The sequence below is a fragment of the Dryas octopetala genome, chromosome 7 (assembly GCF_963921425.1).
Source record: "Dryas octopetala chromosome 7, drDryOcto1.1, whole genome shotgun sequence".
Classification (NCBI taxonomy): domain Eukaryota; kingdom Viridiplantae; phylum Streptophyta; class Magnoliopsida; order Rosales; family Rosaceae; genus Dryas; species Dryas octopetala.
Genome location: NC_141372.1, coordinates 11,152,670 through 11,177,131, shown reverse-complemented (window position 1 = coordinate 11,177,131; position 24,462 = coordinate 11,152,670). Strand labels below are relative to the sequence as shown.

General features: G+C 36.1%; 4 protein-coding genes across 5 annotated transcripts; all 4 read right to left on the bottom strand.

Annotated features, from left to right (window-relative positions):
- Window positions 1-400: 400 nt before the first annotated feature.
- On the bottom strand, window positions 401-8,025 carry LOC147279653 (protein NRT1/ PTR FAMILY 5.10-like). Its single transcript, XM_086251543.1, has 4 exons — window positions 7,809-8,025; window positions 7,512-7,729; window positions 2,069-2,565; window positions 401-1,377 (listed from the first exon to the last, which is right to left on the bottom strand). The coding sequence occupies exons 1-4, from the start codon at window positions 7,951-7,953 to the stop codon at window positions 558-560; spliced, it is 1,680 nt and encodes a 559-aa protein (XP_086107669.1). The 5' UTR covers window positions 7,954-8,025; the 3' UTR covers window positions 401-557.
- A 480-nt stretch (window positions 8,026-8,505) lies between these two features.
- On the bottom strand, window positions 8,506-13,307 carry LOC147279652 (protein NRT1/ PTR FAMILY 5.10-like). Of its 2 annotated transcripts, none has more exons than XM_086251541.1 (4): window positions 13,169-13,307; window positions 12,796-13,055; window positions 10,032-10,570; window positions 8,506-9,404 (listed from the first exon to the last, which is right to left on the bottom strand). In XM_086251541.1, exons 1-4 carry the CDS (start codon window positions 13,305-13,307, stop codon window positions 8,591-8,593), a joined length of 1,752 nt encoding a protein of 583 aa, XP_086107667.1. In that variant the 3' UTR covers window positions 8,506-8,590. The 2 variants fall into 2 exon arrangements, with proteins under 2 accessions (XP_086107667.1, XP_086107668.1); XM_086251542.1 differs by having other exon boundaries at window positions 12,838-13,055.
- A 423-nt stretch (window positions 13,308-13,730) lies between these two features.
- LOC147279651 (protein NRT1/ PTR FAMILY 5.10-like) lies at window positions 13,731-17,822 on the bottom strand. The gene is made up of 4 exons (XM_086251544.1): window positions 17,540-17,822; window positions 17,235-17,452; window positions 15,401-15,897; window positions 13,731-14,723 (listed from the first exon to the last, which is right to left on the bottom strand). Exons 1-4 carry the CDS (start codon window positions 17,676-17,678, stop codon window positions 13,907-13,909), a joined length of 1,671 nt encoding a protein of 556 aa, XP_086107670.1. The 5' UTR covers window positions 17,679-17,822; the 3' UTR covers window positions 13,731-13,906.
- A 1,128-nt stretch (window positions 17,823-18,950) lies between these two features.
- Window positions 18,951-23,831, bottom strand: LOC147279650 (protein NRT1/ PTR FAMILY 5.10-like). Its single transcript, XM_086250060.1, has 4 exons — window positions 23,688-23,831; window positions 23,377-23,594; window positions 20,676-21,181; window positions 18,951-19,950 (listed from the first exon to the last, which is right to left on the bottom strand). Exons 1-4 carry the CDS (start codon window positions 23,824-23,826, stop codon window positions 19,134-19,136), a joined length of 1,680 nt encoding a protein of 559 aa, XP_086106186.1. The 5' UTR covers window positions 23,827-23,831; the 3' UTR covers window positions 18,951-19,133.
- Window positions 23,832-24,462: the final 631 nt, after the last annotated feature.

The following is a 24,462-nucleotide window of genomic DNA, read 5'->3' as shown; positions in this document are numbered from 1 at the left end:
TGGTCTCCCTTAAAATTATCTTTGTAAAAAAATTAATTATATAGTCATGTGTTTATCAAAATTACTGTGTTCATTTATTTCCACGAACCTTCAATGACCATGCGTCAAATTAAAAGTTTGATAAATTAAATTATCAAACTTTTAAAATAAATAGATTAATGTGACTAATTTCTTAGAATTTTATCCAAATTTTAATTTAAAAAATGTCACATGTTCTTGGAATGAGAGCAAAATAGATAATTTGCGGTCAAGCCTTACAAAAGCATTGACCCATGTAAGACTTCGGGCGTAAATTGCCCATGTTGCACTCGTGCAATCTTTTTGACAAAAATTAGAATGAAATCCTAAGAAATTGACCCAATTTTTAACATGAAACCTACCATTTAACATTTGACTTCATGGATATATGGAATGAATTATACATAATTAATTTACAACTTCAATTTACTGATCTACAAATTGAGACTAATCTATGAGACTGATTGTTAGAGCACTACTTTTGTATTATAATGCTCCTGTATCACAACATTTCAGTTGCAATTTACAGGCAATAGTATTTATATCGTAACTCCCCTACTATTATACACGTAAGATTTTGCAAAATATATGTAGATAGCCAATTGTACAACACTGAGTCCAGCAAGTAGCCAATAAAAGTAATCCAGATGTGCACGGTTAAGATTATTCGAAAACCAGCTAGTTTGCCCTGCCGCACTGGTTGCTTCCTCAATGATAGATATAAGAAGGCTGCTCAGAAAGCTTCCCACACCAAGGATACTGAGGTAGAGGGCAAGTCCTACGCTCCTTAATTCATTTGGCACCTGATCATAGAAAAACTCTTGCAGACCGACCACCGTGAAAGCATCAGCCAATCCGATCAACACGTACTGAGGAACCAACCACCAAACACTCATTGGAACTGTGATACTTGGCATATCAACCAGACCATAATCTCGAGCAGTTTTGAGCCGTTTCATCTCAACCAGAGCTGCAACTACCATGCAAATTACAGATAAAAACATCCCAGTTCCAATTCTTTGAAGCATTGTAATGCCAGAGGGTTCCCTGGTGAAAGTTCTAGCTATTGGAACTAAAATGCGATCATAAATGGGAATGAAGATAATAACGGCAATGCTAATGAAAGCCTGAAGTGAAGCGGCAGGTATGTCAAAGCCAGACACAATTGTTCTGTCCATGGTGGCACCTTGCTTGGTGAAGAAAGTTGAGTACTGTGCATACACAATCGCATATGCCAAGCATGTAACCCATACAGTAAATAGCCGAAGAACGGCCTTTGCTTCTTCAACCTCAATGATGGTACACACCTTCCCATTTTCCTTTAAATCTTCTGGTGCAAGCAAGGCTTTGTTTAGGAACCTGCCAGATTAGAGGATTCAAATAATGTAAAAAGGAGCTTCAAATTAAGTTCAAGCATTTAAAAATGAATTAATCAACATGAAGAACAAAAATTTTCAATGTAAATGAAATATAGTAAGGTGTAAAATTTTGTGCATCATATGATAGGAATTTCTTTAGCTGGAATCACAGTGAGGTAGTGGGAGTAAATTTTTGAATGACAATTGCAAATTTCTTTTCAGGATATACTTAAAAGAGTTCCAATCTATGGTGCAGTTCTAATAGTCCTACAGTAAATATCGTATAACCAATGCAAAGAAACCAACTAAATTATTATAAATGCAACACAGGTATGATAATTTAATCAATAAGGGAATTATCATATTACAAAAGGAAAAAAAAAAAGCTGCATATGATGCAAGTCATTTTAACTCAATTTACCTTAATTTCAACTAATATAGATGATAATGTGAAATTTCATGTACTTTTGTAATATGCTATCTAAAATTGATAGATTAAGCAGCCACATAGGAGATTTTAACACTTCATAAAATCTTCATCTGTCATCAAATGTTTTTGAAGTACAGGGTACCTAAAGAGTCATGCAAGATATACTGAGCTTTGTATATATCAAACTTCCTTATTGAATCTTGTTTTTAGTTTACCACCCTTCTCTTTAATCTATAGAGACGCAGACAGTTAACTCTCTTACCTGAATTGTTCAGCACTTTGGTGAGGTAAGGTTCCACGAGATTCCTCTTCAGAAGTTATTTCTGAAGGAGTAGTTTTCCAGTTCCTTAAGGCAGCAACAAACACCTTACCAATTCTGACAAATGGGCTTTCCTCGTCCCCTTTGATAGTATACCGGTAAGTTCTTGTTCCGACCAAGAAAATAAACAGTGCAAAGACCATCACAATACAAGGAATTCCAAAACCCAGACCCCAACTCAGGTTGTCCTGTATGTAGCTCAATACTATAACTGTAAATAAGGCACCTGCACATATACCAACATACCACCAATTGAAGAATGAACTTTTGGATTTGCACTCCTCGGGATCTGACACATCAAACTGATCAGCTCCGAAAGCCTGAACACAAGGCTTGTGCCCACCTTGCCCAACTGCTACTAGATATAGAGAGAAGAAGAATAACAATACTTGCAGCTGAGAAGCACTAAGCAAGGCCGACAGAGTCAACAAGCCAAGCCCCTGTTCCAATTTAGGTAAAGGAGGATAGTATCAAACATAGCAAGATGTAGAAAACAATATTGAAACTCACATTCATAAATATTTCAGTAGAATAAATAATCATTTCTAGGTCACTCCTTCCATCAGAAGGTAAAGTAATATATATATATATATATGTATCAAAGCTGAAGTGTTTTACTTCTTTTTTGTTTAACACTGTTTTTATATACCAGACTTCACTTTGAAAGTTTGAACCAGGCCAAAAGGAAAAAAAACATGGCTGGCCTCATGAGAAGCAGATGGTAAAAATACACTTTAGTATTAACGTTTTGTTTTACAAGTTCAAGTGCCTTCACCTGACATCAGGGTTGAACTGGCCAGTCAGACTTATTTGGAAGGCCTTCCTTGTTTTATCAACTTGCTTTGATAAATTATGATGAAATGATCTTGGTGTTTATCTTCCGAACTCTTAAACATAGAATCCAATTATTTAAAAAATCTACCCCATCCCCATATATCCTCATCTCACCTCAACCTCTTGCTTTAATATTAATGCTCATTTGCTATTGTGGTTGCATCTAGAGGAAATATATTAGGCTTTTCTCCACTCTCTCTATTTTTAATGCACTTCTTCTGCTTCACAAACTTGATTGATCCACAAACTGGAATTCTTGCATCCTGTTCAATAGTTGTTGCTTGCTCCACCATTTAGGTCGATATTGAGATATGGATACTACTATGGAAAAGATAGTTAGGCTTTGAAGGTTGCTTGTGAATCTCAGAGTTTTCCGTTCTGCTCCTACTCTTATTAACTGGGAAAACAAGACTGCTGCTTAGATTGCACACAATTCTACTTTTCACGAGCATACCAAACATATAAAGGTGGATGGTTTGTGTGATATCATCTTTATCTTGGCACTATTCCGTTACCATTTGTTTCTTCCTCCATTTAGTTGACTAATTTCTACACAAAATCTAATACCACTCAACATTCTCGTTTTCTTTTGGACTCTCTGGTGCTCCTCACATTGACATTCCTGCTCAGATTGCACACAATTCTACTTTGGCTTTACGTCATGCGTCTAGTGATCCACATGAGGGAGCTGGCATTAATAAAGTAGTTGATCCTCTAGAATATAGCCTTTATTCTGTTGAGGAAGATTATAACGTGTGAACTCAAGGTGTATTAGCTTGTCATAAATGGGGTAGTTACAAAAATTCAGTGTCAAGTCAACTCCAGCAATGTTGAAGCTTAAGTTAGAACCTCATCATAGTCCTTGTATGCAGCTGTGTAGATAAGACTTATTTCCTCTCAAAGAGAGATGTATAGTCCAACTTCAGATGGGTGATTATTTTGAAAAAGTTTGCTGCAATGTCCTTCCTATGATGTAGCTCACCTCTTTCTACATCATCCTTGGCTCTATAATCATGATGTAGAAAAGCTATGGTAGGGATTAATTCCTGTCTTTAGGTTTGGTGCTAAGACTATCATGATTATGCCTGCAAACCTCCTTAACCTAAACCTAGAAAGCATAACCTTCACATTTTGTCCTATAGGAAGTTTGAAAGGGAAGGTGAAGAAACTAGAGTTGTGGTATGTTGAGAGAAAGATCCCACATCGAAAATGTGAGGCCTTGCATAGTAGCTTATAAGGGTTTGGGCTACACCTCTCATTGCCAATTGGTTTTGGAATGGATGCCTAGATTTCTTCATGATAGCTTTGGTAGTTATAAGGAGTATTCAAGTTCCTACTAAGTCTATAATTGACCATCTACCGGAGGCATCCCTAATAAGCTCTCAAATGAGTTGTCACCCATGAGAGATATTTAGCATGCCATTGATGTAGTCTCAGGATCCATTTTCCCAATATTCCACTGATACAGTAGCTAAAGTTTGTTTAGAAAACACATATCCTCTTTGGAATCCCAATACTAAGCCTATTCCCCCCAAATTTAACACTCAGCTCTTTTTGGTCTAAAGAGAAATGTCTATGGTAGTCTAAGAGCTGGTCAATAGAAAAAAAAAAAAGTATGTTGAAGAGTAAATCTAAGAGTTAATAAATGTTAAGGAGTCATTTCCTTTGGGTCTTAGAAAACTCAATATCTTTTAGGTTTTCTAAGAGTTTATTCATCCTAAAGAGGTTCGACAAAGCCCTAGTATCTTTTAAAAATAAACTTGAAGTTCAGGGGGCAATTTGGCAGCAAAACAAAAATCTATGGACGAAAAGGAAACAAGGGCCTCAAAGTTGAGGGATATTGTTAATTTTTCCCCTTCTATTATTTATTCGCCTTTGTAGGATTCATTTTAGATTCTCTATACCATTGAACCATAGTTATTCTCATTCCATATTTGAGAATACAAGATTAAAGTTGAAAAAAGTTGCTTTAGTTTTCTTTTATTCCCCATCTAGATTTCTCTCTGTGTTCTACATAACGCTAGTTTAAAAGAAACTCTATTTGAAGACACTCCCTACTAGACTAGTTTTACGTCTAAACTCTAAACCAACAAATCTGATGCATGCAATCTCTTATAAAGTGACTTTAGAAACCTCTGCACTTCATGCATACTACCACTTAGTCTAAAAAATAAAGCATAATGAATAAACTTGAAGCTAAACCTAAACCCCAACTTCAAGTCCATACACCCTTACAATAATCCTTTTGCATTCGCATGCCTAGGCACAAAATTATGACACGTGTTGGAAAAACACTCTTCATCAAAAGGCTACATTATTTCTTGGGCCTGTTTGAGAGTGCTTCTGTAAAAAGTGCTTTTATTGGAAGCAATTTTGTTAGAAGCACATAAATTTTTTTTAGAAAAGGTCAAAGTGCTTCTTGTAGATTGTGCTTGGAAGCACTTCCGAAAGAAAGGTGTTTCTCCCAGAAGCGCTTCCAAGTGCTTTTATAGCTCAAAAGCGCTTTTAAATTTTTTTCTTATACCAAACGCAAGCAAAAGCCTTTTTGACGGTCTGAAAGCACTTTTAAGCCTTCTAAAAACACTGCTAAACCAGCCCTATGTACCCAAGAGAGTGGATTATATTATTTTGCTTAAATGGAATTTTTTTTTTAATAAAAACTTCTTGGTTTTTTTTCAATTTTGGTATCTGAACTTTGGTCCATGTCCCATATTGATACTCAAACTATTATTTGTCCCCATTTCATATCCAAACTTTTATTCTGTCCCAATTTGGTACATAATGTGATTTCTGTCAAATAATACTAACAAACGACATCAAAGCCAGGGGTATTTTAGTCAGCCCAAATTTGTGAATGGACTAAATTGACCTTGGTATAAGACATGTGCAAGGCACATGATCAAAGTTTATTAGAATTATTTGGCGAAAGTTACATTAATTCCAAATTGGGACAAAATAAAAGTTTAGGTACAAAACTGAGACAAATAATAGTTTGAGTACCTAATTGGAAAATGACCAAAGTTTAGGTACTAAAATTAGAAAGAAACCCAAAACTTTTTGCATGAACATTTTTGCAGGTAAATTTTTTTTCTGTTCTCTTTAGCCAAAGACAAAAAAAAAAAAAAGATCAAATGACACTTTTGGTCCCTAGACTGCATGAAATTTCCACTTTGGTCTTGGTCTTTTAATTTTGGCAATTTCAATATTGTACTTTCGATAAGATAGTAAAAAAGTTTAAAACGTTAACCTCGTTCAAGTTGTTGACAAAAATTTGATGCGGAAGCATGTGTTTTACACATGAGTGGCATTTCGGACGTCTTAGTCCACCTAGATGCCTATTCAATCACCTACTTGCAATTGAACACATTTAGCTTGGAGCTAAAAACCTTTTTTTTTTTTTTTTTATCAAATTGATTATGTTTAATGGCAGGTAGGTGCTTACATAGGAATCCAGGTAGAGTGAGATGCCTGAATGCCACTCACGTACAAAGCGCATCAAAGTTTCAAAAAATTGAGGGTGTGTAGACAGAAATTCAAAAAATTATAAAGTGGTGTAGGGTGTGTAGAAGTAATGGGTGTGTAATGAGAGGACAAAGGATGTGCAAATAGCAGCCCTTTTTTTTAACATGAATCGGGCCGGCTCATATATAAGGGTGGGCCTAGACGCATCCCCAACTTCAGGACCAATAAGAAATAAAATAAAATATACCCGACCCACATTGACTAACGTCAAAATAAAGCACTTTCTAGACAATTATTTTGTACAACCACGCACTGCGTAACATAAAAAGAAATTAAAAAAATTGTACCAAAGCAATACACACGTTACCTTTTATCCAAAAAATTAACGGAACTAGTCATGTGCACAACATGTGACTGCAATTTCAGGGATATTTCAAAGGTTTGTTGATTTTAGGTACCAAATTATAATGTTTTTTTATTTTAACTACTAAAATATTTATGTCATTTTACTTTAGGTACTAAATTTCAGTTTATGTACCAATTTTAAAAAATATGGTTATATCGAGCTGTGACTGTCTAACAGTCATAACTTTTTTATTGATTTGTTGTTTTTTCAATATTTGCAAGACTTAAACTTTAATGTTTAGTGTTTGAGTTATATGACTTTATCCCCCAAGCCTAAATCAAAAGTATTAAACTCTTAAAAATTTTAAATTTTTATAAATTTGAAACAGTCACAGTTCAATCACAACTGTGACTGTTCGACAGTCACAACTATATAACAAACTGATTTGTGACCTAATCCAAAATGTCTTACTCTAGGTTATTACCTAAACTAAAAAAAATTAGTGTCATGCTGCTTTATTGAAAAACTATTGATATTTGGTATTTAATCCTAATTTTCTAATATTTCAATTCATTTATCACATTTTAGCTTAAACAACTTAAGAAATTTTTGAACAAAATTGATACTTTTTATAATTAATGAATCAAATTGAGAATCACAGTAAAATTCGATCATCATTTTTGTATTTAACCCAAAAATAAATAATAGAGATAGTGAGAGAGGGAGAAGGAGAGAGAGACGAACCACAATGTAGAGCAGAGAAGCAAAAAGAATGGTGCGGTAGCGTCCGAGAAAAGAATCAGCCACAAAGGCTCCGAATAAAGGAAGCAACATCGACGTTCCCAACCAAATGTTGACATTCTCAGCTGCAGTAGCGGTGGACTGTCCCAAAGGCCCAGTCAGAAACGAAATCAGGTTCGACCCGATTCCACAGTACGCCAACCTCTCCGCAACCTCCACCCCTGAATCAACTCATTTTCACTAATTAATTAATTCAGGTTTAAATTAAATTAATTAGTGATTGATTCAGTGCGGCCTTACCTATTATAAACCCGGCGGATCGCCAACCGCCTGAGCTGGATCTGAGGACCGGGCGGCCTTTGTAGTCAACGACACCCTCCACGACGACGACGTCGTCTAGTAGTCGGGTTTGGGTGTTCAGATCCTCGTAGTGAGGATCGGCCATTGCTGATTTGGTGTTGTGTTTGAGTTTACTGCAAATGTGGACACACTGGTTTGTCTTTTTTTTCTTTTGCAGATTTTTATGTACAGAGAATAACTTACTTATCCCTATCATAGGGATAGATCATAGATGGTATCACAAACAGAGACAAAAAGAGAGAAAAAGGAGAGAATGAGAGAGAGCCAATCAAAAAGGAGAGTGATACTACCTATCCCTATCACAGGGATAATTTGCAGATTCTTATTTACAAACTCTGATTAAACACAAACCAAAACCCAAAAGACTCCTCCATTCATATGGTATAGTCCCAACAAACTTTGATAATTGTTGCAATTAAAAACGAACTCGCGATTAGTATTGTCCATTGTCCAACTAAGGTTTATACTAATTTGAACAATTTTCAATTTTATAGTACCATAACAAAACGAATCAGCCTTTTGTTGAAACTTGAAAGTTTATTTAATTGACCGCAAGAAGTTGTTCGCTTGTTCTTGCAACCTGATTGCATGGCTTCTGAATATGCCATTGTGGAGGAGGCTCGTAAAAGGATTATTATACCCTTAAAATCCCAGCATTTAGATTGTAATGCTCCTTTGAATTTCACCAAGTAATTGCAACAGCGAAATCACAGGACGTGATATTATATCGTAGCACCTCTATTATAAATGTAAGATTTAGCAAAATACATGTAAATGGCCAACTGCACTACACTGAGTCCAGCAAGAAGCCAATAAAAGTAATCAAGATGTGCGCGGTTAAGATTATTGGAAAACCAGCTAGTTTGGCCTGCCGCACTGGTTGCTTTCTCAATGGCAGAGATAAGAAAGCTGCTCAGAAAGCTTCCCACACCAAAGATACTGAGAAAGACGGCGAGTCCTACACTCCTTAATTCATTTGGCACCTGATAATAGAAAAACTCTTGCAGACCAATCATCACGAAAACATCAGCCAATCCGCTCAACGAGTACTGAGGAACCAACCACCAAACACTCATTGGAACTGTGGCACTTGGCATATCAACTAGACCATAATCTCGAGCAGTTTTGTTTTTCATCTCAACTAGAGCTGCAACTACCACGCACATAACAGATAAAAACATCCCAGTTCCAATTCTTTGTAGCACCGTAATGCCAGAGGGTATTTTGGTGAAAGCTCTGGCTATTGGAAACAAAATGCAATCATAAATGGGAATGAAGATAATAATGGCAAGCTTGGCGAAAGATTGAAGTGAAGCGGCTGGTATGTCAAAGCCAGACAAAATTGTTCTGTCCATGGTGGCACCTTGCTTGGTGAAGAAAGTTGAGAACTGTGCAAGCACAATCGCATATACCAAGCTTGTCGCCCATATTGGAAATAGTCTAAGAATGGCCTTTGCTTCTTCAACCTCAATGATGGTACACACCTTCCCATTTTCCTTTAAATCGTCTGGTGGAAGCAAGGCTTTGTTGAGGAACCTGCCAGATTAGAGGATTCAATTAATGTAAAAAGGAGCTTCACTAAAAAATTGGAATAATCAACATGAAGAAGAAAAAATTTGCAATATCAAGGGAGTATAGTAAGGTGGAAAGTTAGTAAATCATATGATAGGAGTTTCTTTTTGAATGACAAGTACGTGCAAGTTACATTTCGAGACATACTCAAGAGTTCCAATCTATGGCAAAGTTCTAATAGTCCCACAGTATATATGGTACAAAAATACAATAATGCATCATCAACCAACTAAAATATGAAAAATGCAGCACATGTATGATAAATTTGATAAATAAGGGAATTATCATTTTACAAAAGGAAAAAGAAAAGGCTGCATATAATGTGACTCATTTAACTCAATTTACCTTAATTCCAACTATCATGGACTTTCATCATATGCTAGCTAAAATTGATAGATTAAAGTAGCCCTATGGGAGATTTTAACACTTCATAAATCCTTTATCTTTCATCAATTGTTTTTAAAGTACAGGGAACTCAAAGAGTCAAGCAGAATATGCTCAGCTTTGTATATATCAAACTTCCTTATTGAATCTTGTTTCTAGCTTACTCCCCTTCTCTTTAATCTATAAAAATATAGTAAACTCTCTTACTTGAATTGTTCAGAACTTTGGTGAGGCAAAATTTTACGAGATTCCTCTTGGGAAGTTATTTCTGAAGTTGTAGTTCCCCAGTTCCTTAAGGAAGCAACAAACACCTTGCCAATTCTTACAAATGGACTTTCCTCATCCCCTTTAATACTATACCGGTAAGTTCTAGTTCCGAGCAAGAAAACAAACAGTGAAAGGACCATCACAATACAAGGAATTCCAAAACCCAGACCCCAGCTCAGGTTGTCTTGTATGTAGCTCAATACAGAATATGTAAATAATGTACCTGAACATACACCAAAATACCACCAATTGAAGAATGAGCTTTTGGCTTTGCACTCCTCCGGATCTGACATATCAAACTGATCTGCTCCGAAAGCCTGAACACAAGGCTTGTGTCCACCTTGCCCAACTGCTACTAGATATAGAGAGAAGAATAATAATACTTGGAGCTGAGAACATGATGTGAATTCATTGATCTCTTGGTAGTCAGAAGCACTGAGAAAAGGAAGCAAGGCCGATAGAGTCAACAAGCCAAGCCCCTGTTCCAATTTAGGTGAAGGATGATAGTATCAAACATAGCCAGATGTAGAAAACAATACTGAAACTCAGTTTCATAATTATTTCTGAAGAATAAATAATCATTCTTAGTCACTCCTTCCATCAGAAGGTAAAGTAAAATATATACCAAAGCTGAATTTTTTTTGTTTTTTGGGTTTAACACTGTTTAAATACCAGACTTCACTTTGAAAGTTTGAACCAGGCCAAAAAGGAAAAACCATGGTGGAGCTCATGAGAAGCAATTGGTATAATTACACTTTGGTAGTAACTTTTTGTTTTACAAGATTAACTAACTTCATCTGACATCATGGTCTGAACTGACCAGTTGGACTAATTTCAATAGCCTTCCTTGTTCAGGTTTGGAGACCTCTAGCAAGGATAAGCACAAATTTGAAAAAGAAATAAAGAACAAACACATTGAATTTCTGTTGGAGCGCAAAATACTAGTACTAAATTAACTACAAGTTTAAGAATTATGACCAACTAATTCTCTACCATAATTAAAGTATTGAAAATAAGAAAATGAAAATGTAAATCCCAAACGTCTTCACTATTATAGCAAAACCATATTTATAGAGTGGCGTTATTGCGGCCCCCAGTCTATTACATCGAATCCACCTACATACTTTTCCCACCCCTATATAATAAAAAAAAAGGTCATACTCAACCCATCACAGAGAGACCCGCAAACAAAGAAATTAGTCCATGTATTGCATGGATTCCATTCAAAGGATGACCAACTTAAGGGCATTCATACCTCAAATCATCTCCCAACACTTGCCCTGAAAGTTGGCATGTGTCATCAACTACCAGCAGTTCTATTTTAACTCAAGAAAGGAAAGTATCCAATAATTTTAGGTCAGCAAAGCTTTGATAAATTACAATGTAATGAGGTTGGTGTTTATCTTCCCATAACTTAAAACATAGAGTCCAACTATTTGACAACTCAACCAAATCCCAAGTCCTTATCTCAACACAACCTCTTGGTTTAATATCAATTAGTTGGATAAATTCTTCACAAAATCTCATATCACTTAACATTTTCATTTCCTTATAGACTTTAAGATGCTCCTTGCGTTGACAATCCTGCTCATTGTCATGCGCATACTTTCGCTTTATGTCATGAGTCTAGTGATCCACATGAAGGTGGAGGATGGCATTAATCAAGTAGTTGATCCTCTAGAAAATAGCCCTTGTCCTCTTGAGAAGGACTGTAAGGAGGTTTGGGATGAAGCTATCCACATAAGGGTCATGAAGTATTAGGAGGACTTAATGGAATAGTCCTAGAAAATTCTGGGCTAGACATTGCTCTACATGATACTTATTATGTGGTTGCACATTTCCATTATGTACTTTCTATGGGAGCCTTTTTTGTCCACTCCAAATATTGATGCTTCCAAGCAAACTAGTATATTTCACACCATTGTTAAGTGTGAAAACAAGGTGTATTAGATTGTTATCAAATGGGTAGTTGCAAAAATGCAGTGTCATCAAGACTGGGATCCTTTTCCCCAATCTTCCACTAATACAATAGCTATAGTTTGGTTAAAAAAGAACTATCTTCTTTGGATGCCCAAATCTAACCAAATCTATACAATAGCTAAGTTAACGTTTGTACTGCTTTGGTACAACTTGGGAAATTCGTAGACCAAATTGATACATTTTATAGTTAATGGACAAAATTGAGAATCACAGAAAAATTTGTAGACCATTTTTGTATTTAACCCATAAAAATAATAATAATAAATCTACAAAAATTAGAGCATCCAATCCAAATCCAATTGGCAAAGGGTGGAGAAGCCCAAAATATTATATATTGTAAAGTAAGGCTTCACATTCTCGATCTCCGGATAACCTCAAGATGCCCATTCGCAAATGGACAAATTATATTGGGTGAGGTAAGAGCACATGTGGCCATAGGCCGAACATGAACGAAAAATGTAGTTACCCTTTTTAAAAATAATTTTATTTAACATTCTAGTTCTGATTAATGCAATCAACCCAATTTTAAAAATGAACAGGGCCTGCCTAAAATACGGGCCACAGCCCATATATATAGGGTGGTTTCGGCAGAAGCTTACGGTCCATTTTGTTTTCTTTTTATTCCCTTCTATCAGTTATTGCTTTTGCATTCAAACAGAGTGCATTTGGAACTCTTATTCCACAAGGTACAAGTACAACCACTCACTGCGTGAAAAAAAAAAACTAAAATTTTAAAAATAAATAAGAGAGAGAGAGAGAGACGAACCAAAATGTAGAGCAGAGAAGCGAGAAGAATGGTGCGATAGCGTCCAAGAAAAGAATCAGCCACAAAGCCTCCGAATAAAGGAAGTAACAACGCCGTTCCGGACCAAATGTTGACATTCTCAGCCGCAGTAGCAGTGGACTCTCCCAAAGGCCCTGTCAGAAACGATATGAGGTTGGAGCTGATTCCGTAGTACGCGAACCTCTCTCCAACCTCCATCCCTGCAATCAATTCAATTTCACTCTATTATTATGCTCTTCCTTCACTAATTAATTAAATTATTGATTCATACTTTAAATTAAATTAATTCGTGCTTGATTCGCTGCGGCCTTACCGATTACAAACCGGGCCGATCGCCAACCGCCTGACCTGGTTCTGAGGACCGGGCGCCCTTTGTAGTCAACGGCACCCTCAACGACGCCGTCTAGTAGTGGGGTTTGAGTGTCCGGCGACTCGTAGTTAGGAGCGGCCATTGTTCAATTTGTTCTTGTGTTTGAGTTACTGGAAATGTGTTTGTCTTTTCTTCTTAATTTGCACATTTCTTAATTAGAAATCATCATTCACATCTAGTATTTCTAGCAAAACACAAACAAGAAACCAAAATATATCATTTTCATATGGTATATAATATGGGAATATAATACCAAGTCCCAACCAACTTTAATTATTGATTATATATCCATGGTCCTACTAAGCTCTATATTAATTTAAACAAGTTTTAAGAGAAATGCTACTTACTTCTTCATTATACCTTCTTTTCTTTCATTATTTTTTTAGATCACCATATGAAAATTATCTCTACAAATTAAAAAAGCTAATCAAATAAAAAATTATTTAGTCATTTAATTGTTATCAAATAAATATACAATTATAATAACAATTAAATTCACCGTCCACTTATGAAAAAATCTTTACAAGAACTCATAACATGCCATCAACATTTATCATTTCACTTCATGGAATCATGGAATGTATCATAATAATCATGGAATCAGATCTACAACAATGAGATGTAAAGTGATGAATGCTATGAATGCTCCTTTATAACAACAGTAGTTACAAGGCGTGGTATTTATTTCGTACCTCCCCTATTATAAATGTAAGATTTTGCAAAATACATGTAGATAGCCAATTGTACTACACTGAGTCCAGCAAGTAGCCAATAAAAGTAATCAAGATGTGCACGGTTAAGATTATTAGAAAACCAGCTAGTTTGCCCTGCAGCACTGGTTGCATCGTCAATGATAGAGATAAGAAAGCTGCTCAGAAAGCTTCCCACGCCAAAGATACTGAGGTAGAGGGCGAGTCCAACACTCCTTAAGTCATTTGGGACCTGGTCATAGAAAAACTCTTGCAGACCAACCATCGTGAAAACATCGCCCAATCCCGTCAACAAGTACTGAGGAACTAACCACCAAATACTCATTGGAATTGTGACACTCGGCATATCAACCAGACCATAGTCTCGAGCAGTTTTGAGCCTTTTCATCTCAACTAGAGCTGCAACTACCATGCAAATAATAGATATAAGCATCCCAGTTCCGATCCTTTGTAGCATTGTAATGCCAGAGGGTATCCTGGTGAAAGCTCTGGCTATTGGTACAAAAATGCGATCATAAATGGGAATGAAGATAACAATGGTAAGGCTGATGAACGACTGAAGTGAAGCGGCTGGTATCTCAAAGCCAGACACAATTGTTCTGTCCATGGTGGCACCTTGCTTGGTGAAGAAAGTTGAGAACTGTGCAAACACGATCGCATATGCCAAGCATGTAGCCCATATAGGAAATAGACTAAGAACTGCCTTTGCTTCTTCAACCTCAATGATGGTACATACCTTTCCATTTTCCTTTAAATCATCTGGTGCAAGCAAGGCTTTGTTGAGGAACCTGCCACATTAGAGGATTCAAAAAGCGTAAAGGGAGCTTCAAAGTAAGAACTTTAGCCAAGCCTTTAAAAATCAGATTTTTTATCACAACATTTAAAAATCAGATTAATCAACACGAAGAACAAAAATTTGAAGTAAAGGAAATATAGCAAGGTGGAAACTTTATTAAATCATATGATACAAGTTTTTTTATGGCTGGAACACAGAGAGGTAGTGGGTGTAACTATTTGAATGACAAGTGCAAGTTACTTTTCGAGACATACTCAAGAGTTCCATTCTATGGCAAAGTTCTAAAAGTCCCACAGTAAATGAATGCAGTGAACAGCAAGAATGCATCAACAACCAACTATAACGATAATAAATCCAGCACATGTATGATATTTTGATCAATAAGGAAATTATCATTTTCTGAAATTCTAAAATGCCCTTATTACAAAAATAAAAATAAAAAAGCTGCCCGTCATATGCCATGTAATGTGAATAGATTAAGTAGGCATATGGTAGATTTAACATTATATAAAGTCTTCATCTTTCATCAAATGTTTTTGAAGTAAAGGGTACTTAGTCATGCAACATATACTGGGCTTTGTATATATCAAACTCTTTATTAATCATGTTTCTAGTTTATCCCCCCCTTCTCTTTAACCTAAAGACACACAGGACAGTTAACTCTCTTACTTGAATTGTTCAGAACTTTGGTGAGGCAAGGTTCCACGAGATTCCTCTTCAGAAGTTATTGCTGAAGGAGTAGTTCGCCAGTTCCTTAAGGCTGCAACAAACACCTTGCCAATTCTGACAAATGGGCTTTCCTCATCCCCTTTGACACTATACCGGTAAGTTCTAGTTCCAAGCAAGAAAATAAACAGTGCAAAGACCATCACAATACAAGGAATTCCAAAACCCAGACCCCAACTCAGGTTGTCCTGTATGTAGTTCAACACTGTAAGTGTAACTAAGGCACCTGCACATATGCCAAAATACCACCAATTGAAGAATGAACTTTTGGCTTTGCACTCCTCTGGATCTGACACATCAAACTGATCAGCTCCAAAAGCCTGAACACAAGGCTTGTGCCCACCTTGCCCAACTGCTACAAGATATAGAGAGAAGAAGAATAATAATACTTGGAGCTGAGAAGCATTAAGAAAGGCCGACAGAGTCAACAAGCCAAGCCCCTGTTCCAATTTAGGTAAAGGATGATAGCATCAAACATAGGAAGATGTAGAAAACAATACTGAAGCTCACATTCATAATTACTTCCGAAGACTGAATAATCATTTCTTAGTCACTCATCATAAGGCAAGAAACAGTTGGTAAAATTACACTATGGCATTTTTGTTTTACAAAGTTGAAGCTAAACCTAAAGCCCAACCTGAAATCCACATGCACCCGTACAATATTTCTTTTGCATTTACATGCTAGGCACAGAATTACGACACTAGTTGGAAAAGTTGGAAAAGCACTCTTCATGAAAAGGCTAGATTATTTCTTTTAACCAAATTTACTCTTATAACAAGATAGCCTTTGACCATAAAATCTTAATAGAATAAAATTAAAGATGTGTTAAACCATTGATCCCAAATGCTTAAACTAATAGAAAACAAGCCCAATAAAGTATATCAAGCACAACATAATACACGAACAGTTAACAATTCATATGTGCTTTCCATTGAACCTGAGTCTGTATCCAGAAAATTTTCAGGAAAAAAGAGATGAAGGAAAAGAAACAACATATTGTCTTCAATTTTCTAAATAGCAACCAACATTACCTCTGTTCTTTTTTTTTTTTCCTTTAATTTTTTCTTCTTTTTGCAAAATGCACACATCACTCTACCTACTAACATTACTCATTATCACATATTTTTAGCCTACATTTACTTTCTTTTTTTGTAAGTAGTTTGATGGGCTTGGCTTTCTATTTTTTCTGTCCATACTGTACAGGCTGTACCTTTTCTGCAGAATCAGTCATCCAAAAAAACAGCAGAGATAATCTGAACTTTTTTTTTTGACGCAAGTCTAAAAAAATTCCCATTTTCTTTTTTCGATTTTGAGGCCAGTGTCCTTTCTTTTAATTCCTAGAGCTATAAGCCCCTACTAGTTTAAATTGCTTAATTGGACTTTATTAACTTTCTTCATATTTAATCCTCAAAAAAAAAAAAAACTTCTTCATATTTATATGGTTGTAGGAAAATGTTTTCCAATTCAAAATCGAGATGCCATTTCCCTATATTTCCTACAATGTAGAAACTTATTTCCAAGAATTTATATGGTCATACAATCATACAAGCATGCATAATGCACAAAATACAATTTTCCCAGAAATTATTTTTATTCTCATTAAAATAAAAGAAAAAAATAAATTGAATATGATGCCCAATACATCCGGAACCGGGTCAAATAAGTAATCCAACCCACATTGACTAACGTCATAATTCCACAAGGTACAGCCACTCATTGCGTGGAAGCTAAAATTTTAAAATTAAATAAAATGAAAATAGAGTGAGGTACAAACCAAAATGTAGAGCAGAGAAGCGAGGACAATGGTGCGGTAGCGTCCAAGAAAAGAATCAGCCACAAAGGCTCCAAGTAAAGGAAGCAACGACGCCGTTCCGGACCAGATGTTGACATTCTCAGCCGCAGTAGCGGTGGACTGTCCCAAAGGCCCTGTCAGAAACGATATGAGGTTGGAGCTGATTCCATAGTACGCGAACCTCTCCGCAACCTCCACCCCTGAATTAAATCAATTCAACAATTTCAGTAATTAATTGATTCGCACCTAAATTAAACTAATTAGTGATTGATTCGCTGCGGGCTTACCTATTATAAACCAGGCGGATCGCCAACCGCCGGAGCTGGATCTGAGGACCGGGCGGCCTTTGTGGTCAACGACACCCTCGACGACGTCGTCTAGTAGAGGGGTTTGGGTGTCCGGAGACTCCCAGTGAGGCCCGGCCATTGGTGTTGTTAGTTGTGTAATTTGAGTTTACTGCAAATGTTTACATCAATAAGGAGAGAAATCGTGTTGTGTAACTTGTGTTGTCTTTTCCCATTAATTGCACATTTCTTATTCAGAACGTATCATATCATATCATCCACATGTAGTAAGTTTGTCTACCAAACCAATTCTATCATATTCATATGGCATGGCTCGTGAGGAATATATAATACACCAACCGACTCTCACAAGTCATAATAATGGCACAGTGTTATTAAAAAATAAAAAATAAAAATAAAAATTTATCACGGGATTAGCATGCCAACAACATTTCCAATGGTAAACTGCTATTTGAGGTTCCAATTCTACATTTGAGAAACTTTTTGAGATCATGATATTTTATTTTAAATAGTTATGAAATAAGATTATCTCACATTTGAAAGATTTTTGGTCCAAAAATTGTTTTGATATTCAAATATGGTCACACATGTACATTATAGCAGTCGGTCACACATAAATAATGGCGGATTCAGAAATTTGTTTTTGTAGAAGCGTGATGAAAAAGATTTATAACTCTTACTTAGAAACTATCTCATTGAGATATTTTATCAAACAATTGTTGCTCTAAAATGTCGAGAAAATTAGAAATAATGACCTGAGTTTAATTGGGACAAAATAGTTTTGTGAGGTCAATTGACCTCTCCACAATGTATGTGGATCTCCCAATGGACATGGAGTCGATCATTTAGGTCATATTTTAATGTTACTCATGTGGTTTCAATCTTTCTAGTAATACTCTTGTGATCCAAGTGTGTTACCAATCTTAGTCTAAATTAAGAATTACATCCAATTAGAGTAACCATATTAGAAATATATGTGTCATTTTTGTATTTAAAATCATTTGAAATGTAAAATTAAAAATTAAAACTGTCATTTTTTTATTTCAATTTTTTGTATTTTTAAAATATTTAAAAATGCAAAATCAAAAAATTAAAAGTCTTATTTTTTAAATTTTATGTTAGAAAATAAAAAATGACGCATATACTCTAGGCTAAATTCTCAATCTAGATTTAGATTGATAACTAACTTGGATCACAAGGCCATTAATAAAAAATTTAAACCAGACCCAAACAACATAGGCTAGTTGTTTAATTTGGCCTTTTACCTATTGTGGCCATATTAAGCCGAATAATAGCACACTCGCATTCACACAAAAAGATGAAAACTTTTCCATGATATGCCGCTTTCCATATCTAGGCCATGGAAATTTCTGAGGGAACAAATAGATATGTAAATAATCTGTACAATCAGATTCAGCAAAAAGATCAAAGAAAATCTTTACAAGAACTCATAACATGCCATCTCCATTTATCATTTGATTTCATGGACATACGGACTGAGTTATGCAACAATAAGAGTGATGGTTAGAGCACTGCATTTATATTTATCCAAACAGTTCAATTACAGGAAGTGGTTTTATTTCTTACCTCCCCTAATATAAATGTAAGATTTTGCAAAATACATGTAGATAGCCAATTGTACTATGCTGAGTCCAGCAAGTAGCCAATAGAAGTAATCAAGATGTGCACGGTTAAGATTATTCGAAAACCAGCTAGTTTGGCCTGCAGCATTGGTTGCTTCCTCAATGATAGATATAAGAAAGCTGCTCAGAAAGCTTCCCACACCAAAGATACTGAGGTAGAGGGCAAGTCCTACGCTCCTTAATTCATTTGGCACCTGATTATAGAAAAACTCTTGCAGACCGACCATCATGAAAACGTCAGCCAATCCGTTCAATGAGTACTGAGGAACCAACCACCAAACACTCATTGGAATTGTGGCAGTTGGCATATCAACCAGACCATAATCTCGAGCGGTTTTGAGCCTTTTCATCTCAACTAGAGCTGCAACTACCACACAAATAACAGATAGAAGCATCCCAGTTCCAATTCTTTGTAGCATTGTAATGCCAGAGGGTTTCCCGGTGAGAGCTCTAGCTATTGGAACAAAAATGCGATCATAAATGGGAATGAAGATAATAATGGAACCAGTGACGAAACACTGAAGTGAAGCAGCTGGTATGTCAAAGCCAGACACAATTGTTCTGTCCATGGTGGCACCTTGCTTGGTGAAGAAAGTTGAGAACTGTGCAAACACAATTGCACATGCCAAGCATGTAGCCCATATTGGAAATAGCCTGAGAACGGCCTTTGCTTCTTCAACCTCAAGGATGGTACACACCTTCCTATTTTCCTTCAAATCTTCTGGTGCAAGCAAGGCTTTGTTGAGGAACCTGCCAGATTAGAGGATTCAAATAATGTAACATAACGAAGAGCTCCAAATTAAGAACATTGATTGAGAATCTGATTAATTAAAATTTTCTAGTGTCAGCAACATGAAGACCAAAATATTTGAAATATTAAGGAAACACAGTAAGGTGGAGCAATAAATCATATAACTTGTGTTTCTTTAGCTGAAATCACAGCAGAGGTTGTGTGAGTAACTTTAACAACTATAAGTGCAAGTTACTTTCTGAGACATACTCAAGAGTTACATTCTATGGTAAAGTTGTAATAGTCCCAGAATAAATATAGCATAACCAATGCAATGAAAGGCAATAATGCAACCCGAACAAACTAAAAATAATAAACGCGGCACAAGTATGATAATTTGATTAATAAGGAAATTATCATTTTGTTAAATTCTAAAATGCCCTTATTATAAAAGCAAAATTAAAAAGCTGCATATAAATGCCACTCATTTTAACTTAATTTAATTACCTTAATTCCAACTAATTGGTGTACATACAGATTAAAATGAAATATATTGGACTTCTCATATGCCATGTAAAGTTGAGAGATATGTAGCCATTCAGGAGATGTTCAGGGTGCTTAAAGAGTCATGCAAGATATATTGGGCTTTGTATGTATAAAACTTCCTTATTGAATCTTGTTGCTAGTTTATCCCCCTTCTCTTTTGTGATTAATCTAAGGATATGCAGACAGTTAACTTTCTTACTTGAATTGTTCGGAACTATGGTGTAGCAAGGTTCCACAAGATTCTTCCTCAGAAGCTATAGCTGAAGGGGCAGTTCGCCAGTTCCTTAATGCAGCAACAAACACCTTGCCAATTCTCACAAATGGCCTCTCCTCATTCCCTTTGATGCTATACCGGTAGGTTCTGGTTCCAAGCAAAAATATAAACAATGCAAAGACCATGAAAATACAAGGAATTCCAAAACCCAGACCCCAACTCAGGTTGTCCTGTATGTAGTTTAATAATGGAAATGTAAGAAAGGGACCTGCACATACACCAAAGTACCACCAATTGAAGAATGAGCTTTTGGCTTTGCACTCCTCTGGATCTCTTTCATCAAACTGATCAGCTCCGAAAGCCTGAACGCAAGGCTTGTGTCCACCTTGCCCAACAGCTACTAGATATATAGAGGAGAAGAAAAATAATGACTGGAGATGAGAAGCATCGGGAAAAGGAAGCAAGGCTGACAGAGTCAACAAGCCAAGTCCCTGTTCCAATTTAGGTCAAGAATGATAGCAGTCAAACATAGAAAGATGTAGAAACAATACTGAAACTCACATTCATTAGCATTTCACATTTCTTAGTCATTCATTCTATCAGAAGGTTCAATATTTATACAAACAAACACACACACACACACACACACACACACACACACACACACAAATCAAATCCTAAGTGTTCTTTTCTTTTTGGGTACTATGATTAAAAACCAAGCAGTACTTTAAATCAGGCCAAAAAGGTAACAACTGGCCAACAAATCATGGTTGAGCTCATGAGTACCTGTGGGTAAAATTATTACCTTTGCAGTTTTTGTTTTACAAGTTTAAGTGACTTCACCCAACATCACCACTTGAACTAGGCAGCCAGACTAATTTGAATGACATTGTTCTTGTTTGGAGACCTCTACCAAGGACAAGCAGGAATTCAAAAGAAAAAAAGTACAGAACAAACTCATTAAGTTACAATGTTAGAGAGCAAGAATGCTAGTACAAACTAAACTACAAGTTTATGACCAGCAAAATTTCTATCGCAGTTAAAGTATTTTTCAAAGAAAGAAAATAAAAAATGTTAATCAAGACCATTCTGATGGTTGAAACTTGACATCGATTTGTGTAGTGTTGTAGGTTCATGTGAGGTTGGGCCAATGTGGCCTAGAGGAATTAGAGGCAGATGAATCCAAGATGCCGGTTAGAGCAACCTCATGGAAACCCAGCTTGAAGAACTTGTTCTAAGCAAATTTGGACAATTTTCATGAGTGCCATTAAGAGAATTGTTGGTTATAGACTTGTAGTTATAAGAAGTTGCTACAAAGGTTGTTTTTCTTCTGGCCTTTGTTATGTGTGTAAAGACACCATCTCTAATAAACGGCCTTTGTTATTTTGTCAGTACCAAGAGAGAATACATACTTGATGGATTTGCAAGGAGCATAACTCATAAGTGCAATCTAATCATTGCAACAATCGACTATTACATAATGGAGAATGTGCATGTATTTTTATAAAGTTACTCTCGGTAGCACATGACATTGTTTTAATGTGGCAAGCAAAAATTGCTCACATACTATATAGAGTTGGATTTATTTTATTTCATGTCCTTGTCTTTTTTTTATAAAGTTCACTTTTGGACTCTTAATCATAATTAAACTCACATACTTTACCCATATCCTAACAAAGTCCACTTAATTAGTTTAAAGCCCATCTTTTAAAAAAACTGGTAGCTCTCTCTCTCTCTCTCTCTCCATCTTCTTCTCCGATCGAACCATCGTCGTCCGACGAGACCACAACCATCTCTCTCTCCGATCTCTTCTCTGATCTCTTTCTCCGATCTCTTTCTCCATTCTTTGTCTTTGCTCTCTCTCTCTCTCTCTCATCGTCTACGATCTCTCTTTCTCTTTGTCTATTTCTCTCTTTCTCACCTCTTCACCCATTGTCGGAGCCTTGAAGGAGGTCGGCGACCTCCAGATCGAAGTTTGTCGACCTTCGATCTAGAAGTGTTGGGCACAATTTGGAAGTGCTCGGCGATTGTAACTGTTGAACAGTAACTATCTGGGATCATAGTTATTGTTGGATAGTGACAATGATTTGTAATTGTTGAATAGGATTTTTTACTCGAAAACTTGATCTTTGTGTTTTATGTGTTTTTTGACAGGTTTATGCATGAAAAAGATAGAAGATTTTATATAAGTTGCCTGAATAGTCACTGTTGAACAGTATCTATACGACTGTCCAATAGTGGCAATTCTAATTGTTGAATAGTAACTATAATTGTCACTGTTGGACAGTCGTATAGTTATTATTGGACGGTGGCAATTCAACTGGATGCGGAAAAAAAAGTGGCACTCGTTCATTGGGCTCCGTGCCCAATGTTTTTTTTTTTAATGTGATTCTATTAAAGTGGACTGCATTAGGACTTGGTTTTTTTCTCAATCCTAACACTACACATAAATCTAAGATGGCGAATATATAGGCTAATATAGCCATATAGGCGTACCGTAACCTCAATAGTTCCAAAATAGATATTACGAGTCCATTCTATGTTTTGCTTTTTACCATTGTATAATAAATACATAGTTAAAATTAAAAATCAAGCAAAGAAATTAACCGAAACGGTACAATCACTCGCTGCGTGGCAGCTAAATTTTCAGAAAATAAATAATTGAGAGAGAGAGAGAGAGGCTAACCAAAATGTAGAGCAGAGAAGCAAGAAGAATGGTGCGGTAGCGTCCAAGAAAAGAATCTGCGACAAAGGCTCCGAATAAAGGAAGTAACAACGCCGTTCCATCCCATAGGTTGACATTCTGAGCCGCTGTGACCGTGGACTGTCCCAAAGGCCCAGTCAGAAACGATATAAGGTTCGACTCAATCCCATTGTACGCCACCCTCTCCGCAACCTCCACCCCTGAAGGTGAAAACAAACAAATTCACCATCACTCTTTCTCCGCTAATTAATTAAATTATACTTTAATTAACAAGTGATTCGCAGTGGACTTACATATTATGAACCAAGCGGATCGCCAACCGCCTGAGCTGGATCTGATGACCGGGCGGCCGTTGTGGTCAACGGCACCCTCGACGACGGCGTCTAGCAGTGGGGTTTGTGTGTCCGGGGCCTCGTAGTGAGAGCTGGCCATTGATGTTTGAGAATAGAATACTAAAAAATGTGGACTTCCATCTTCCGTAAGAAACAAGATAGTATTGTTTTTTGTGTTTTAACTTAATTATACAAATAAATATAAGGCTTAATTATCGATTTACCACATAAAATTATAATTCATTCCCACTTTACCATCTGAAAGTTTTTTTGTCCCAGATTACCACCTGTAACTTACATCCGTGTCCCATTTTACCTTGTTCCGTCAACAATTCTGTTAATGCTGACGTGGCGCGCTGGATGTGCGCCACGTGTCACATCTTTTTTGTATTTTTTTATTTTTTTTATTTTTCTATTTTTATAAACTTTGAAAATTAATTAAAAATAGCTCCGAACTTAGAAAAATACACGGAAAATTCCTACCGACTTGTCTTAACTAGTACTAATTTACTATAGGGTCAAAATGCCAATTTTCCCTCTAAAAATTTCCAAAAAATTTGGAAAGTCCAAATTTATTTCTAGAAAATTAAAATACTCTAGACTCTTTGAAAATTCATAGAATAATCTCTCGAACTCCAAAAAATATGAGGTATGCACCGTTAGTCTTCTAAAAACTAACATTACCTTTCTCGTGAACACTTGCTACCCAAAAGACCTCTCGGTCTTAGAGAAAAAT